Here is a 19460-nt window from a genome sequence, read left to right as displayed (position 1 = left end):
TTCCAAGCTTTTCAAAAACGTGCCAAAATGGTGAGCAAGGTTTAAAATAGTTTATATGCCCTTAAAAAATACATCTATCCATTGAAATGGATTTGAAATGAAATTGAAATAGCAAGGTTAAAACCAATATTGATTAAATTGAATTTTGAATAAAAGTGTTTAGTTAAACCAGTTTGTCAAAAGATTTTAGCGAGAATATGGATTACATTGTTAGGAAAGGTCTAGTAAGTTGTATATAGTGGTTATAAAGTATTTTATCGATGATAAATAAAATTGATGAAGCGAAATAACTTTTCAATGGAAGATTAAGAAGTAAGGAATAGATAGATTAGTGTAACTGATCGTACCTAAATACTAAGGCAAGTACAAGGCAAGTATAAGGCGAGTACCGATGTTTTTTCCCCATGATAAAGGACAAAAAAATTGTTTGTAAAATGTTTTAAGGTGTCAATGCAGTTTCGAGGCCTTTGATTACAACAGCATAAAGGAGGTTAATGAAGCTTCATGTTCTCAGTCCTGTGAAGCTAAAATTAAACTTTATCGTGATCAACATGAATTATTAATTAGAGAAATTGATGACCTTAAATATGAAGGATACACTCTCAGAAAGGCCCAAAGCCTTTAAAAAAACAACTAGAGGCCAAGACAAGAGACTTTAGACAGCTTCAGGAAGACTATAGTAACAAATGTGAGAACTATAACTATGTTAAGAGACAGCTTGTCAGCTTGACTGATGAGTTTAACACATTCAAAAATAAGTTTGAAAATGCAAACTTTAATTTTAAAAAATTTGATGTTACAAGTAAAAAGGTTGAAACAATGACTGAAAAACAATTAAAATTTAAAGATAATCAAAATAAGGGTCTAGGGTATCACAATGTTCCACCTCCCTTCAATGACAACTATACCCTACCCCTTGAAATCAATGAGGAAAAGATACATGCTCAGTATGGCCAAACCCCTATACCAACTTCAGTTAAGACTGAACAATCTGGCCCAATTGAGAATATTGAGGTGAAGGAGACTAATGCCTCTACTTCATGTGCAGGTAAAGTAGTGCAAGATGAGAACAAGGAGAACATAAATAATTCTAGATCTGTTAATTCTACTGATTGTCAAAGCAATGTCTCTTTGAACTCTGAATCCGTTGCTTCTATTTCAGTTACTTCTACATGTTGTTGGTAAATACAAGCCACCAAAACAAGCGAAACAGATTACTTGTTGTAAGTGTGCTTGTGGGAATAATCAGAGACAAAGCATGGGCACACTACCAGGAACATGTAGAAACAACTACTACATGAAGAAACAGACTTGTTTCCACTATGGAACAGCTAGACACATTGCCATAAATTGTTCAAATCGTGCATATGTTCCTTACTATGCACAAGGTTGGCAGAACGTGCCAAGAGGGAGATCTTACAAAAGAAACCCTTCGAGGCCACATTCAAACAATGGTGACTGGAAGGGCAAGAATCAAACTCCCAAGGTCAAGAAGGGAATGTCTGACAAGATGCCAAATTCAAGAGATGGTTATGTTAGATCAAGATCGTTTAGGTCAAAGTTATCTCGATGTTCGGTTTCAAGTTCTAAAGCAAGTGATGAGGCATTCATCCGATCAAACAAGAAATGGGTTAAACCCAACTATAGATGGGTACTAAAGATTTATACTCCCAAATCATCTAATGATTCTAACATCTCTTCATCTTTTGTGTCTGATAAATAGGATATGTCGTGGGAGAGAGTACCTTGCGTAGATGATAAAGGTCAACCCAGCTTCAAAATGAACTGGGTTCCAAAGACCAACTAATCCCACACTCTGTGTCGAAACAGCTATGGAGGATTATCATTAGACTTTGGTTTGTTGATAATGGTTGTTCCAGGCACATGATAGGTGACATCTCTCAACTGTACAACATTCTGAACTTTAAATGAGGGTATGTGTCCTTTGCGGGAAAGGAAGAAAGAAGAGGATCACAAATGAAGATTATATTTAATGATGTGAAGAATTTTCAAATCTGTTCCGGAGCTGAAACATCGCTGAGGCTGAACATGTTGCTGCATCTGCGTGCTGTTCTCAAGCCATATGGATGCAATCTCAATTGCTGAATTACGGTTTGAGTTTTCTTCTCTATACTTCTAATTTTTTCTTAAAATGATTCGTTTTGAAGATAATTTTTTTTTAATTTTGCGCATTTATTTTATTTTCTTTCTTCCCCATGCTCAAATTAAGGGAGAGAAATCAAAATACAAAAAAATATATAAAATCAAAAATACAAAAATATGTTTTCTTTTGTAAGTATTTTTGGGAAGTGATATGAAGTTTAGTGGTAAAGGGTAATATGAGACACGTGCAATGCACTAAGGCTAAATTGTTTAGACTCTGTGTTCAATGTGATGGTAGGCACGAAGGATTCCAAATTAATGGACTAGACACAGTTGACAATGAAAGGACTAGACAATGTTAAATCTTCTGGACTTAGATAGTTTCATTTGGATTGACCATACAACGCTTGGATAGATTGAACAGTGAGATAAACAAGGGAACCTGCATGATACATTAAAGTTACTTATCATCTAGAACTGTGGCTCAACACTTCTTCGATGTACGGACTTACGTCCTTAATTATGGTGCTGATAGGGTGACTAAGGGATTATGATAAAGTAGGTCTGTGTGAAATTTCTTTTCTTTCTTATCCTCTCTGTCAGTCATATGTTGCCCCCTTTGCGTGATCGGAAGATCCGACCTAGGACGCAACATATGCACCTCTATTTCTACACATCTCTATCTATGCTTCTCTCTATCTATCTATGTCAGTCATATGTTGTCCCCTTTGCGTGATCGGAAGATCCGACCTGTGACACAACATATGCACCCTTCTATCTCTCTAACCCTTTATCTATGTTAGTCATATGTTGTTCCCTCTGCGTGATTGGAAGACATCTGACTTGGGATACAACATATGTATCTCTATATCCATCTTCTCTCTCAAATAATTGAGCCCTCACCTAAAGTAAAGAGTTCTTTGGAATTCCTTGATTGCTAGGGTATGTCGTGAAATAGGGAACACATTCTAGTGAACTTAAAATTGAATTAACTAAAGGTTGTTTGTAGATCTCGCTGTTGAATTTAAGTGGACAACAATATCCTTGGTCATCGTCATCTAAATGGTCTATTTAGAAATATAGGTGAAATGCCTTGTCATTTATAATCTGTCCAACTTACAAATATCCTTTGTGTTTAATTGGATCACAATATTGGTGATTGACCAGAGCTAAACATGCAGGTGTGTGTTGATAAACGATATTGAATTGTTTGACAACTTTGATCCAAAAAATGTTTTATATTTAGTTATTATTTTTGTTTTTGGTAAATTTGCTCATATTTTCCCTCTATGTACATATTTAGGGGGGGGGGGGGTAATTAAAAAAAATCAAACAAAAATCATAAAATTTAAAAAATCAAAATATATGTTTATTTCTATTTTTATTTCTTTTTCAGAAAAATCCAAAATCCAAAAGTATTGTTTTGCATTTTTATTTTTATTTTTATTTCTTAGTTATTTCTATTGTTTGCTAAGTCTATTTTTACTTTTATTTTTTATCTCAAAGTTTTATTTGTCTTAAAAAGCGAATTCAAAAATCAGAAGAGACTCAAGGAGAATTCAAAGGAAGAATAGTAGTCTCTTTCTGAGCCAAGGTTGGGTCCTTGAACAACTGTTGTGAGAACGGTCTTTATGATTTTGTGATCCACAGGGACTTTTCAGTCATTTGTTACTTTTCAAGGCGCAACGGTGATCATTGAAGAATTTTCATTTGAAGGAACAAGAAGTGAAGATTATTTTTCAACATTTAATGTTTCAACTCCAGAAGCAAGGTGAAGTTGTACTTGAAGTTATGTGACAGATTGCATTGAAGCCTCCTCAATCAATTTGCTGTTATCTATGAACATACTGAAGTTATCCAGAAGAATCGGTCTCTCTGTTATTTTCTTTAAAGATTCTCAAAGCTGAAAGTGCTGATTTTCAAGAATCTTTACAAGAAGCCCCTACACCTAATGTGCGTTCAAGTTCAAATCTTTGAAGGAAGTCCAATTATTCAAGATAAAGTCATTCATGCAGACATTGTGAAGAAATCGAAGATAAACGTTGAAGCCAAGCACAAAGCGAAGATTGAAAAGAAAAGAAAGCTTCAAACCCAGGGGGAGCTTGTTAGGACATAAGAAAAGAATGCTATAAACCAAGGGGGAGATTGTTAGGTCATAATTTATGGTTTATACTGTCACACCCCTGAACCAGACGACAGAAACGTCTGGGGGCTTGCGCGTGACTTCATCTTGTAATATCATCACAATGTGTATATTTGAAACAAGACAACACCATCATCATATATATCAAAATACAGCCAGCATTGTTTACATCAAGTATAGTATCATAGTTACAAGCCAAAATATTCAATGTATGATGATAACAAAATATACCAAATTCCACATTTCCTACTGACCTTTCCGCTTAATGATTCCCTGAGATTACAAGTTATTTTGAAAACATCAACATATATAATGTTGGTGAGTTTATAAGCATGTTTGAATAAAAAGTTTTGCATTGTTAATAAAACACCAGAAAATCCAATATTTTCTGAAAAACGGTTTGAACGTGATGTGCCAAAATCAAGTATTAATGCATGTGTGTTTTCGATTTCTGGAATGTATATAAAGATGTAATCCGGTTAAAAACCTTGTATTATCTGTTGTAAATAGAATGTATTGCTTAACTGTGTATTTCCCCAGAAAATCATATATTTTCTGTTTATAAGAATGTTGTGGTCTCAACCCCAAGACCGAATGTCAATGTATGTATGTTTTCGTATCAACAAGATTTTATATGTGTTCCATAAAATTGTGTTGAAGAGGATCTCTAGGTGAACCGTTTTAACAATACTTGATTATGACGAATTTTGCCTGTCGTGGCATTTTCAGGCGCCGGCTTGATTAAGGTAAGGTCTGTCACCCTAGATTAACCTAGTCTAGTTGTAGTGAACAGCTCAGGTGTGGGGAGTCACCCCATATAGATATATACACAAACTCTCGCTCTCCCTCCAGGAGACTCTGGTTATAACTACAGGCTACGATCGTACACTCTAGAGGTGTCAACCGACATGTCTCACTAGCATCCTTGACTGAGTTTACGCGAATATTGTATTATATTATATAATGCTTACTTGTATATTTTATGTTTGAAAAACCCAACGAGTATGTATATGAATGTACGACGCCCAACAAACATGTAGGACCGCTAAGGCCCAGTAAACATGTAATGTATAGTTTAGGTCCAATAAGCATGTATACGTGCCACTAAGGCCCAATAAACATGAAATGTATAATCCAGGCCCAATAAGCATGTAAATGGACCACTAAGGTCCAATAAACATGTAATTTATATATTAGGCCCAATAAACATGTAAATGGACCATAAAGGCCCCATAAACATGTAATGAATATATTAGGCCCAATAAACAAGTAATCGATGTTTTTAGTTCGTTTGTCATTTCGTTGTATGTCTTAGCTCATTTGTTTACCAAAATAACATAAAAGGCCTAATTTTTGTAATATTGTCATTTTTGGCCCATTTTTATAGAAATTGACATTTTTGGCCCAAATATATATAAAATATTATTTTCGGCCCATTTTTACAAAAATTGACATTTTTGGCCCAAATATATATAAAATATTATATTTCGGCCCATTTTTATAAAGATTTACATTTTCAGCCCATTTTTTATAAAAATTGCATTTTCAGTCCAAGTTTTGGAAAATTTTGCATTTTTATCCCAAATCCAAATAATGTGGCATTTTCAACCCATAAAACCGTAAGTTTTACATTTTAGACTCAAACTTGTGTAAAATTACAATTTAATCCATGAAAATCATAATTTTTACAATTTAGGACCAATAAAACAGAAAAGCCCATTTTTAAGGCCCATTATGCAAAAAAAATACGTTTTTGGCCCCTTTATCACCAAAAATATCATAAAAACACATTTTTATATAAAAATGACTCCTTTAGTCCTTGTAAAACCGTATATGCCATAAAAATCCCATCTTTTTGTTTATTTGTCAAAAATGGCCCTATTTCAAGATTTTGTTTAACTTATCCAAACAATCTTCACATGTTTACACTTCCATTTTCATGGTTTCATGTGATAAGAGTTATAGTTTACAAATATCACAACCTTTTGTTATAGATTTCGAGATCCATGGAGTTTCATCACAAAATCACAACACATAACATGGAAAACACACATAAACATGCCCCAATACATAGATCTAACACATAGCAACTTGTATCCTCCCCCAAAACATTATAAAAACCAAAAAAAAAGGGGTATGAACTCACTTGGCTTTGAGGTTTCGGTTTTTGATGAAGAATGAAGTGAAGATCTCGGTCCTAGCAAGCTGCTTGAGGTGGTTTTCAAACTCTATGAAGTTCAAGAGTATAGATCATGAAATGATATGGTTTAAGAAGAGATTTTTGATGAAATCAAGAAGTTAAACCATAGATTCAAGTAAGAACTTACCAAGGATGATGATCTTGATGAAAAACCTCTTGAAACTACACATAAAATCTCGAAAATTTAGAGGAGGAAGGAGGAGTTCTTTGAGAGAGATTTGAAGGTGTTTGAAAGGAAAAATGAAGGTGGTGTGGTGGGGGTTTCGGCCGAGGGTAATAAGAAGAGGGAAAAGAGATGAGAGATTGAGATGTGATAGGTACTTAGAGAATAAGACTAGTTGTTTGTTTGAAGGGTAATTAGCATAGAAAACCACTACGTAATTATGAGGTGGCACCTCAAAGATCATCCCATTTGTTTTTTTTTTACAAGGTTGGGCCGAAAATGGGCTAAGAAGAAATGGAAATGGAATAGTTTGGGCCTATTCTTGGTTTTGTTCGATTTTTAAGAAGCCTAATAATATTTTTCGGCCCATTGGGCCCTTATTAAGGTTCTCGGCCCAATGAAGCCCAATAGAAAGGGTTTACGGCCCATTAGGGTAAATGGAATCATTTATGGTCCGACAAGGCCCAAATGCTAAAACCTTATGGATGTGGGTCCAATTAGAGCCCATTTAGGGTTCCTACGCCCAAAATAGTCAAGTTGAAAGTTTATTGGTCCATTAGGCCCAATAAGAGAATCCTAGTTCATATTAAACTGGAACCGGGATTTCTAGGGTTTCCAACCCATAGTTGACTATATGAGATGTATTGTATTAGGTTATGGGCTTCTTGAGTGAAGTTTGATTCAATGGATGATTTTGATTAGACACAGAATATGATATTCACTTACAGTATATGTCTTACAATAGATGATGTTCACATGAGAATAGAATTTCCTAGCTAAAATGCTAATTATGACATATACTTTGCTTTTCTAGGCATTTATGGTTTTCGGTCTAGGGCCGAAATTCCCATGAGTTTCTTTGTTGTTTGGACCGAAATCACATGTGATTTTGGTCAGGATATTGGGTTTTGGGCTTGCCCTTTATATTTAGGTCCAAGCATATAAATAGTGTCTAAAAGGCGTGAAAAAAAAAGATGTGAGTAGAAAACGTTAAGGAGGTTGCCATTAGTTAAGAACGTGTTTGGAGAGAAAAGAATAGAGAACGAAGTGTATTCACAATCTTATGTACTAGACTATATTCAATATAGTGTGCATTAAAGATTAATCATCTTGTTCTTACTTCATCTTATTCTATCTTTCATCTTGCATCATTCACTTGATTAGGATTCCGCACCATCAAGTGAATCCATTGATACATCGAAGCAATTTGGGACTTACATGCAGACTCCGTTAAGATAATTTCATTTGGTTGCAATGCTTAAATATACTTTGATATATGTGTCATCTACAACGTAACTGAATGGCTGACAAGAACACTTTTGTACATGCATTCATCAATGTTATCTCTCTACAAGTAACGATCACACATGGTTTACCATATACGTCGAGTATGACCTTAAGATAATTCAAAGCCCAAATGAAAATAGATTCTTTTTCTTGACCCATGAACTTAAAACCAATGGAAAATGTTGTGTTTGTTGAAGTGATACATACAAATAAACAAAAAACAAATTGACGCTTGTTTGTCATGTAGGTGGCATCCATCATTCCAACCTGTGGAAATGCGCACCATATCTTTAATGATATTGGATGAACACAAAAAGATCTTCTAACTCATTGGTTTTATGATTTGTAAGATACTCATATACATAACCTTTTTAATGTAAAATTTCTAATACAACCTGAATTTCATTTCATTTCGTCCAAAATGCTCATTTGTTTGAACTTTGTTTCTACCATTTTAAATTGTTTTTATTGTAGATATGTTGTTCTCATTTCAACTCCTCAACGTCGATAGAATATCACGTTGGGGGACATTGCTCATTCTCAATTTGCGACCATTTTGGGTCAACTGCCTTACAAATGGATGACCCTCCATATACATTGCAATTTCATGATTATGTTAATCATTTTTAAGCTTCAACCTCCAAACATTATCTTTTTTTAAACAACAAACTAATATACACCTAATTATCGTCACCTATGTTTCAAGCGAGACTTGAACCTATGACCTCTTAAATAAGAGAGTCACTCCTTACCGCTAGACCAAAAATCATTTGGTTCCAAACATTAGTCTTATAGTAACAAGCAAACAATTTGAATGGACAATTTGTTTTTATTGTCCTCGTATCTATGCTGTTATCACACATCAAAATAATTTTTGACACACAACCACTTGGTGCCGTCTGTGTTCTTGTGATAACAACCACATACCCAAGAAATTATGTTACATTTTCACCAACTCCATTAAATTTTCATGACTATTGACCATCTAACAAATGAAAAAATCATAATATAAAATTCTTAATGCTAATAAACATATATCATCCAAAAAATATATTAAAACTATCCAGAAAATTATATATACATGATTAATCTAAAAACTCTACAATGTCCTTACTTTGTTGAATAATGAAATATGCCTTTGGTTTGCTAAAAATCTTCCATCTTCTTATAACCATAAAGAACGTGATGAAATGTGGAATGTTTTTAGCAAAGCCGATCAGTTATAAAACAAAATCATAATATTTTTCCGTCAAATATGGAATGTGTTTAGCTTCTTCCAATATTCACGTCAAATATGATTTGTTTTGCCAATTTACAGAAATGGCACCTGGACTATTGTTATTTTGTGTGAACATTCTGTTGTTACATAATGTTACAAATTTAAACTCTAAAATTTCACCATTTATATGTATTTCAATTTTATTCGATTTATCTTTCGCTTTTGGTAAGAAAATAAACTTGAAAAATATATAAAATAAAAGATATATATATATATATATATATATATATATATATATATATATATATATATATATATATATATATAACTGCATCAACAACATGTAAATGTTCCCACTATTTAATAATAATTATATAATAACAATATTTGATCGATTATGTGAATTCGATTGACTCTATGAATCTAAACGATTCTTCAATATACGGTAATAACTTGTATAAATCCGACCAAATTTACTATAATAATTTTATTATACGTTAGTAATAATAATAATAAGGGTAAATTATAGTCTTGGTTCCCTGTGGTTTTCATGAAATAACACTTTTGGTCCAGCTTTTAGTAAAATAACACCAACGGACCCTATTAAGGGTTTGGATAACACCGGAGGTCCTCCCCTCTAACAGCCTAATGGTGGGGTTGTTAAACATTTTAAAAAGACAAAAAAAAAAACCCTTCTATCATTGCTTCCACCACCACCCTCATTCACCATCAGCCCCACAATCGACAATCAACAGCAACACCACCACTATCACCACTATCTCCAACCACCACCACCACCACCAGAACACCACACCTGTTGTCACCACTCTCACAACCACCATCCCACCGCCACACCTCCACAACCATCACCACGTACTAGCCCTACCATCAGTCACCACCAGCTTCTGTAATTGCTAATGCCATTTTAACATAACCATATACAATTGCTAGGTTGTTATTAATTCAAAATCAAAAATCACACAACTTATTTACAAAAAAAAACAATCACTAAACCTGATGTTGATGCTGAAGTCACAGAACAGAAAACCAATCATGTTTTGGAATCAATTCAAGTGGAATGGTAGTGGTTGTTACATCCCCATTTTTACGGTCTGAAAAAGACATTTTTATTTATGTTTATTTGAAAACAAAGTATTTATTGAGTTGCGGAATTTGTCTCATAAAAATATTTTCGAATAAATGTTTTATTAATAAAATAATTAGATGTCATAGTTGATACAAAAAATAAGCATAAACTTTATAGACCTTACAGTAATTATATTAATGGCCTAAAACTTCTTGAACCTCTCAACATAATGTACCTTCAAACCATTACCTGTGATACAGAGAAACTGTGTGGGTCAGGTTGGGGAATCTGATAAGCACATAGGGTTTTCAACCCACAATAATATAGTTGTATATTTTATTTTACATAATTAACCCAATTACCCATTCACGTTATTCTCACTCCCTGATCTGAAGGTGATGATCTTGTTGGACCTATCATAAAGGATATCTATGAGTAGACAAGGGTTATGTAGCAATATATCCATAAGGCAACCCTAAGAGGGATAGAGTAGCTGAATGAACATCTTTTCTTTTCCCTGAAAAGTATGATCATTAACACCCCCAACCGGTGTTCCACTGGACTACCTAGAATAGTCAATGGTCGTCATATATACTATGTTAGATGACTGGTCCCGGTAATACATATTGATAATGCATGGCCTGTCACTGTGATTTTATTCCCTAAAACCCTTACTACCCAATGCAGTTTAAATATGATAAAGTAATTTATGCAAGTAAAATCATATCACTTTATCGCATATAACACATACGTTAAGAACACAGATATAAGTAGGTATAGCATTTAAGAATACTTCATATATATATATATATATATATATATATATATATATATATATATATATATATGTCTAAGCCGGAAGTAATTATGCACTCACTTGACAGAAGTAGATGACTCAAAGTTAGGGCAACGCTTTGCCTTCACACTTTTCAAAGACCTAAATGTATAGCACTAAGTCTTAGCCTAGTTTCATAATCCTTACGACTATTTATATAATAGTCAAGATTCCTCAATAATATCAAGGTCTACATCAAGATCTATCAAGTAAGGAGTAACCAGGTATGATCATATGTGAGATAGGGTCTGTTTGGTATACAAAGTATATTGTTTGGGAATCTCACTTTAAACACCTCACTAAATCCAGCCTAGATATCACTCCCATAAGTAGATCAATCAATATAATGACTTAGAATCATTGATAAATCTTATTTATAGGTCCATAATAATGACTTATGACTATAAATATAAGTTACACTAAAAATTCTAAAGTGTAGCTTAACTTATAGAGATTTCCTAACAAAAGTCTGGAAATTGCACTGGCAGAGCTTTTACTTGATAATTACTACTACTTCAGGGATCACAGGGCTTCATCGAAGACTAAAACTAAGGGAATATAGGCTAAAATCAATGGAAACGAGAGAGAGAGAGAGAGAGAGAGAGAGAAGAAGAAGAAGAAGAAGAAGAAGAAGAAGAAGAAGAAGAAGAAGAAGAAGAATGTGAAGTGTGGAAAACAAATGAGGGTGGCTGCTATTTATAGGCCAAAATCGTACCTGCGTGTCGCGCCCATGCTGTGTGCGTCGTGCACACCTAAGACGTTGATCCTTCCGTTTTTGCCACGTGTCGTAAATATGGTGATTTACGCCCCACTTTCTATAAGGTGCGTGTCGTGCAACCTACTTGCATGTGACACTTCTTAGAAAACTTCAGAAATTCATATATTTTTCATACAAATTCCGTTTTCGATGTTCTTTATATCCACACATAGCTATCGATGAGATTTATAACTTTCGTTTAGGCTCTGTCGACTACTTTTCACTTTGTTTTTAAAGTTATATTTTTAACGGGCTTAGACTATTAGAATCAATCTAAAAATTGAAACTCTTGCATACAACATCCGTTCTCGACTTTTTTTATATCGACAGACAAGTATGGATGAGATCTTCAACTCTCATTTAGATTGTTTTTCCTAACAATCGACCGATTTAAATTTCGGTTTCTGTGCTAACACAACTATTGTGAAAATGTAAAAAGGAAAAATGTTAGCATGGAGTATAAACTTATACAAAAAATGTAAAAAGAAAAAATGTTGGCTCTAACTCCCCTTTTCCTATATCATAAACATATATGAAAATTAGCATTCTTGCAGACATTACAATTATCTTTCTCTTAAGATGATTACATCCCGAAATCATCAACAAATAGGGCTTGTATAATGGCTCTACACGTTACCTTCCCATCTTAGGTAATAACTATAACTTTTATGCCTTTTCAATTAAGTTTCTAACTCTTAGACTTTTTGACTGCTGATGGTGCTCAATCCTGAACTTGCTATTCCTTCTGAATTCAATCTCTATTGGAGGCTCTTACTCCTTCTATACTTGACTTAACCTAAGATAAAGTCTTTACTTTAACTATCATAACAAACCGATGGGTCATGCTCTAATGACCTTTCGTCGTATGATACAACGGCTAGACTCAAGACTCTTTGAGTCAGACTCTAGCATGAAAGATACCACCCTTCATGTTCTAATGTGATATAATCACATTCTAGCATGTAGCACTTCTAGCTACAAGTTGCTTGATCTTAACGACGACTGCGTTACTTTTATCAATCGTTTCGATTATATTTTCCTTCAATCTCCCGACTTAAGTAGGATGTTACACCAATCATGGTTCTCTGAACCAATTAATTCATTTCGCATACTTTTTCTCAAGTTGGACTCGATTCGATGACCACTAGGGTTGGAGCACATTCATCTTCTTAGTCATTATCAAAACGACGATAATGAAAAACATGAACAAAACGAAATTAATTACTAATGCATTGGTAACCTTGTGACTTTTCCTAATCCAAATGCGAGTCATGTGCTTCCAATAATACAGGCTCATATTACCTTCCACACCTACTCATACTCGTCCCAAAATTTATCTCGTAGTCAAACTAAATCACCATACATGAAAAGAATCCGACAACAAATTAACCCATTGAGTAACATAACTAAGGATTTTTATAAATTTTGGAAAACAATCACAATACTTATTCATGTTCACCATACACTATTATATTTTGATTTAACATGATAGATACACATTTATGTGATCGACTCATGAAAGAATTCAAGCAGGCACGATAGATACACATTTGATGTGATGACTCATGAAAGAACTCAAGCATGCAACGTGCTTTCCCAGACAAGAAATAAAAATCGTTACATTTTACAAACTCTAACAATAAGCAAAAAAGATGTATTTTACAGACCAAAAAAAGGTCTCCAAATTTAGCAGATAATTCCCATAAATACAAAGTTCCGAAGAGCCCAAGGGAACAACACAACACAACAGGGTACAACAAAAAAAAAGTACAACTATGTACAACCAACCAACCACCAATCTGCTAAAAACACATTCCCTCCCTTCCCTCCATCTCTATAAAATAAAATGTTACATAATCATAATTCCTGACCTCTTATGTTGTAAAAATGTCGGCTGTTTATTTGGTATCATTTTTGGGTTTTGTTTTTGGGCGATTGAGCTTGAAGTCATTCAAACTCCTGTATTCTTCTTTCAGTAGCCTCTCAAGTTCTGGGAGCTTTTTGTGTTCCTTTGACCGAGAATAGTGATGGAATGCCCTATCATTTTATATCAAAAAAAAAAGTTATTTTTTTGCTTATTTATGGTTTTGCTTTATTAAGAAAGAGAGGGACTGAGGGAGTTACCAGTATTTTTCAAGACCATAAAGATTTCCCTTATTGTAGAAATCGAGAGTTAGTTGTTCAAAATCCTCATACACGTCTTCTATGAATTCCTTTTCCAAACCATAACTGTAAAAATAAAAAACAAAAAGGAATTAGAAATTATAAATTGGGGACAAAATAAAAATAGTAATACTCCTTGCCTGTAATATCTGAAGAGGCATTCCATTCCATAATTGTAACCAACAGCTGCATCTTCCATTGCAATTTTCTTGAATTCATTGTACATTGAAGGGACAAACATGTCCCTAAGAAAATATGACCAGAATCTATAGAGGGTATTCATTTCCTGCATGTAGAAATACAAGGAATAAATCTATCTAAAGAACTGGAATCTGTTTAGGAGGAATGGAATGGAGTTTGTCAAAGGAATTGGAAGCTGAAGGAATCATAATTTTTTTCATGCATTTGAAGGGTTCAACTGAATCAAATTTCATCAAGTTGAAAACCAAACACACCATGGAATGGAATCTCAAATTCCATTCCAATTCCAACCAAAACACACCCTTCTAAAGATGATAGATAGATACATACCTCACTGCATCCAATGCCACATTTCTTACGATCATTTAGGCATCTCTTGTGATACTTGACATACCTACATGTATATATATGTATAATAGGTAAAACCAGTCAACTCACTGATTCAAGTTTATGGACTAGAGAAAAGAGGTACCACCCACTTTTGCTGCCTGAAACCGTTTTCTTCTAGAAGCTGATGACTAGGATGCTGGAAAGGCGGAAATGGCTTTGGCAAGGAGCCTACAGGTGGACTGCTTGCTGTAAATCCACCATGAGGAGAAGCACCAAGCTTTGAAGACCTCAATCTGTATAAGCAATAGCTTTCTAGGTTATTTTTTTTTTAAAAAAAAAAAACAATGATAAGGGCAATCACGTCTTTTCCACAGATGGCTGATTGAAAAAAAATTTGCAAGTCTTGTCCCTCTCACATCCGTCTCAATCCCAGTCTAATGCAAGTCAAAAAAGTTGTAATTGTATAACATGTTACGTCTTATCCTTTTTCCAGGGCTCTTTTTTTATGAGGGCATTTACGTCTTTTGCAGAGAGGGAATCCACGTCCCACCCTTTTTGGGTTGGACAAAAAGCGTCAGGTTTTACCCCCCACTGACTTACCAATTCTGTCTTGTCTTGTCTTATCCTTCTCTAGGGCTACTTTACAGGGGCATTCATGTCTTTTGGACAAAAATTGCAACTTTTTGGACCATTAGGGAAAAGTAAAGCTATACTTACCCATGATTATCAGGAGGTGTAGAACCGAAGAAAAAACCGACTGAAGTACTAGGTGGACTTTCTGACACAACTCCACCACTTGTATTGTTGTTATTCCTGAGGTTGCTAGAAAACCATCGCTGGTTTTTCAGTGGTTGTTGTTTGGAATTTGAGAAGCCTTTATTTTGTTTTCTTCTAGAATTAGAATTCTCACAGAAACTGCCTGAAATAGCTTTATGATTGGCTGTAGGACTAGAAACTTTAGGAGATTTCGAAATCCCATCCTTCATTTCATTTGTTAAATTGTTTCTTCTACCTTTGCCTCGTTTTGATTTTAGTTCCTGAAATACCACATGTTTTACAAATGATAGATAAACCAATTACAAAAATGGATATGTGTGTGAAAAGTGAAATAACCTGTTCATAGTAGTATAGACCATCATTTATGGCAGAAGCAAGCTCATTAGAAAACGGTTTTGTTTCCTTTACAACACCTTTAGCTCCTTCACCATTGCTGTTATTCTGCTGTGGAGAAAAACAATTATTAGCTCACAAATCATAATATTAAAATATATGAGAAATGAGTATGTGAATATTAGAATTAGAATATACATTATACAACACAACAGCCTTACCTGAGTAACAATTACAAGCCTCTCAACTGCCTGATCATTAACAATCATCTCATCATCTTCATCATCCATCCTACAACAAGTGGTGCCAGCTCAGATATTTATATCAGGAAATTATGAAAATTTTGCATGCAGTACCTTGTTTTAGAAGAACATTGATCCTTCTTGTCTGATTTGTGTTCAAGCTCAAGCTCCTCATCAAACATGAACGTACTTCCAAAATCATCAGACGTGTCATCCAGATTTTGTCTTGAGAATTTCAAAGAGATCTCATTGACCTTATTGGATGCTTGACTTTGACCATGAATCACAGCCTTCGGCTTCTCATCTCCTCCATTAGCAGCTTTACTTTCAGAACATTCATCGGTCCCTTGAAACTTGTCCCTAACACTATCTTTATTTAAAGAATCAATAACTTCCACTTCAGACTTTTCTTCCATTAACGTAGATTTATTGCCCACAGAAGTTGGAATCCACTTTGACCACTCCTCACGTCTTCTCACCTTGTCATCCTATAACAATAACAACAAAATGACAGAAAACATTAGTTGTGTGTGTGTGTGTGTCATCTTCTGGAACATTCCAAAAAGTAATGTGAGAAACAAAACCTGCACTTCAAGAGTAGTAGAGCTCTGTAAGGCATCCACAATAAATGGTATATCTGTACTCATGCTTTTAACCTGCACCATGTATAAATAGCATCACTTCATACTATTTCTAATCATTTCAAGAAACATAAACACATGGATTAATAAAAATAATAATAATAATAATAATAATAATAGTTAAAAAAAAAACATACCCTTTTAAAATCAGCAATAGTAGATATTGGAACCCAACCATGGGTATCCATCAAGGAAAGCAGGTATCGATCACTTTGTAGATTCTGATCACTATCAAAATCAAGGAGAAAAATAATCAGTTGTCACATGCAACATCATAACCTCTACTATTTGTTGAACATCGCAGCTATAATCAATAATAAACACTTTTAAAAGCTGGTTAAATTAGTTTATACTATTCTATATACAACTGAACTCTACATATCTATGTTGCTTTAGCAAGACACCACAAATAAAGTCTTAAAGGTAATCCAATATGTTAGAAAAAGGCTACACTTTTTCCAAGAGAACCCCACAAGGAAATTACTAAATTACCCACCTGAAATAGTATTCGATCTGCTTTATAATGCTAGCTCTTACTTCTGTCTGTGAAGGTAACACAGGAATCCCAGGATTCATGGGATGTGGAACAACAAAAGGTGGATGTGGCACCCGAACAGAAAATGGAGGTCGAGCAGGAAGATAGACAATAGAACCAGGAGGACCTGCAAAAATTATATTGTAGACATCTCATTATCAAAAAGACAAAATTGACCCTAACACATACCATAGTATCTTAAAAGTACATTACCTGGAAAGGTAGGTCCACCTATAAATCCAGCAGGTGGACCAAAAAAGGGGGGTCTTATAAAAGCTCTTGGCCCAGCATTTTGCTGCACATCAACATTCTCTTTTGAACCTAAAGGTTGATTGTTTTGCCTTCCAGAAGTAAAGTTGTCTCCTTTTTCTTGCACATTTGGTCTTCTATTAGGAAACTCCACACCATAAGCATTGGGATTGCCACGTGGCGGACCGGAAAATGATCCAGCTGGCGGCTGGTAAGCATATCCCAAGACAGGAATATGAGGGGGCCAAGGTGCCATGCCACCATAGATAGGTGGAATTGGTGGTTGATTGAAGGGTAATGGTCCATGAAAAGATGGTGCAACATTTGGGTTATGTTTGGAGGCTGGTTTATGTTGGCGTGTTGAGAATCTAGAAGATGAATTATGGTTTCCACGCCCATGGGACTTTTGAGGCTCGTTAGGCACCTGAAAAACACAGATACAACGAGAATCATACACCAATTTATCAATTATTGAAGTAAATCTTATCATGTTCTTCATTAAGTTTGCTTCGATGTCTTTAGAATCAACTTTGAGGCGGATTTTCAATCTGCATCCTTACGGTATCGCCTGACCTTTACCAATTCGTTCTATACTACGGTTTCAACAACTAAAACGAACATACATTTTACAATAATCAAAAAGCTCACATCCAATTAGATTAGTATTAGGAAATAACCTTAAATCTGAATTCTAATTCATCATTATTCACCTGAACTTGTTTAGGAGAAATTGCAGAAGTATTAGTAGCAACTGCATCAGCAGCCGAAGGGGATTTTAACGAAGAAAGCGCCGGCCAAGAATGGGAATCAGCATGGGCAGCCTCAACCGGCACGTCAACCATAGGTGGTTGCGGTGTCTTCCATGGAGATTTGGGCGGCGGCGGCGGCGTAGCAGGAGGAACAACATCATTAGCAGAATCTTCGTGATTATCGGGGTTATCGCTACCCTCGGTGTCAGCCATCACCATATATATGTAGAGCAAAAGAGCTTGATTTCAGTAGGAATGGAGATATAGAAAGAGGAGTGTGGCGTAAAAAAGGGCAAAAGCCTAAGAGAAAGAAATGCTTTGCGCCGTCATGTATAGTGTTTGAAGAAGAGTGGGGGTGAGACTGTGTGAGTTTGGGGGTTGGGGGTGCTATTGAGTGACGTGACACCCTCTAATGGGAAAAGAAATATTGGAGAAGATATACATTTTTTAACAACTTTTAATTATAAACATTTCATATCAAATTTATTTACATTATACTTTTTCTTACATATAGATATATCATAAATTAATAACAACATCAATTAATTTCAACTGGAATGAGACGCGGGTTTGGATTTATTGGTTGGATTTTATAAAAATGCACCAACAATGTCAGTTTTAGAAAAAAAAATGTGGATTAAAAAGTTGTGTAGTGTTTGAATGCAACTTATCTCTCTATTTTGGAGTGATAAAGAAAAAGAAAGGAATCTCTAATTACAAATATGTAAATGAATTGGAATCTCTACACGATTATCATGGGGGCGTTGAGGGGGACAAAATAGGTAGCTGCACAGGACCTAATTTTTTTTATTATATATTTATATTTAAAAGTAACAACTTATAATAATGATAAAAGCATTTTTTTTCTTGTTCGTTCTGAGCCTTTGAGGATATTTAATTCCTTAGGACCGGTCCTGACGACTACTTTGTTCAATTACATCAACATAAACAACCAAAATTAGATTAAACAAAAACCACAGAAAAAACATTTAAACACCGTCAATATTAACACACCTCGCAAAACAAAAAGCAACAACACAAATTGAACATCCATCTGTACTTGATGGGATTTGTGACATCCCCATTTTCACGGTCAAAAAATATCGATTTGTTTATGGTTTATAAAAATCAGAGTACCTCTTTTTAATAAAAATGTGCGGAACTTGTTCCCAGTGAAACATGATAAATACATTATCAGGGCATTTCCGAATAAAAGTATTTTTATTAATTTTAAAACATTTGGGATGTCATCGTCAATACATAAACATAAACATAAACAAAACTTACATTCATTATAACTAGTGATTTATATCTCCTTAATCTCTCAGTGTAATGGGACTTCATATCAACACCTTTGATATAAATATACTAAGTGGGTCAGGTTGGGAAACCTGGTGAGTACATAGGGTTTTCAACCCACAATAATATAATTATTATGTTTAATCA

The 19460-nt window shown here is 34.5% G+C and overlaps 1 protein-coding gene across 2 annotated transcripts; it reads right to left on the bottom strand.

Moving 5' to 3' along the window:
- Window positions 1-13434: 13434 nt before the first annotated feature.
- LARP1A (LA RNA-binding protein) lies at window positions 13435-18426 on the bottom strand. Of its 2 annotated transcripts, none has more exons than XM_079024341.1 (14): window positions 17976-18426; window positions 17230-17689; window positions 16978-17143; window positions 16619-16709; window positions 16425-16496; window positions 15955-16328; window positions 15820-15889; window positions 15602-15709; window positions 15206-15525; window positions 14638-14781; window positions 14489-14552; window positions 14098-14243; window positions 13919-14023; window positions 13435-13831 (listed from the first exon to the last, which is right to left on the bottom strand). In XM_079024341.1, exons 1-14 carry the CDS (start codon window positions 18231-18233, stop codon window positions 13693-13695), a joined length of 2517 nt encoding a protein of 838 aa, XP_078880467.1. In that variant the 5' UTR covers window positions 18234-18426; the 3' UTR covers window positions 13435-13692. The 2 variants fall into 2 exon arrangements, with proteins under 2 accessions (XP_078880467.1, XP_078880468.1); XM_079024342.1 differs by having other exon boundaries at window positions 15602-15706.
- Between the last annotated feature and the right edge of the window lie 1034 nt (window positions 18427-19460).

The sequence above is a fragment of the Lactuca serriola genome, chromosome 2 (assembly GCF_051521515.1).
Source record: "Lactuca serriola cultivar US96UC23 chromosome 2, Lser_US96UC23_V15, whole genome shotgun sequence".
Lineage (NCBI taxonomy): Eukaryota > Viridiplantae > Streptophyta > Magnoliopsida > Asterales > Asteraceae > Lactuca > Lactuca serriola.
The sequence above is the reverse complement of the archived record's forward strand: the minus strand, read 5'-3'. Positions and strand labels throughout refer to the sequence as shown.

Coding starts and splice junctions, on each gene's coding strand:
- LARP1A (XM_079024341.1), bottom strand. CDS start 18,233: ATGGTGATGGCTGACACCGAGGGTAGCGATAACCCCGATAATCACGAA. Junction 15,710..15,819: donor GGCTTGTAATTGTTACTCAG/GTAAGGCTGTTG, acceptor TTTTCTCCACAG/CAGAATAACAGCAATGGTGA. Junction 13,832..13,918: donor TATGGTCTTGAAAAATACTG/GTAACTCCCTCA, acceptor ATAAAATGATAG/GGCATTCCATCACTATTCTC.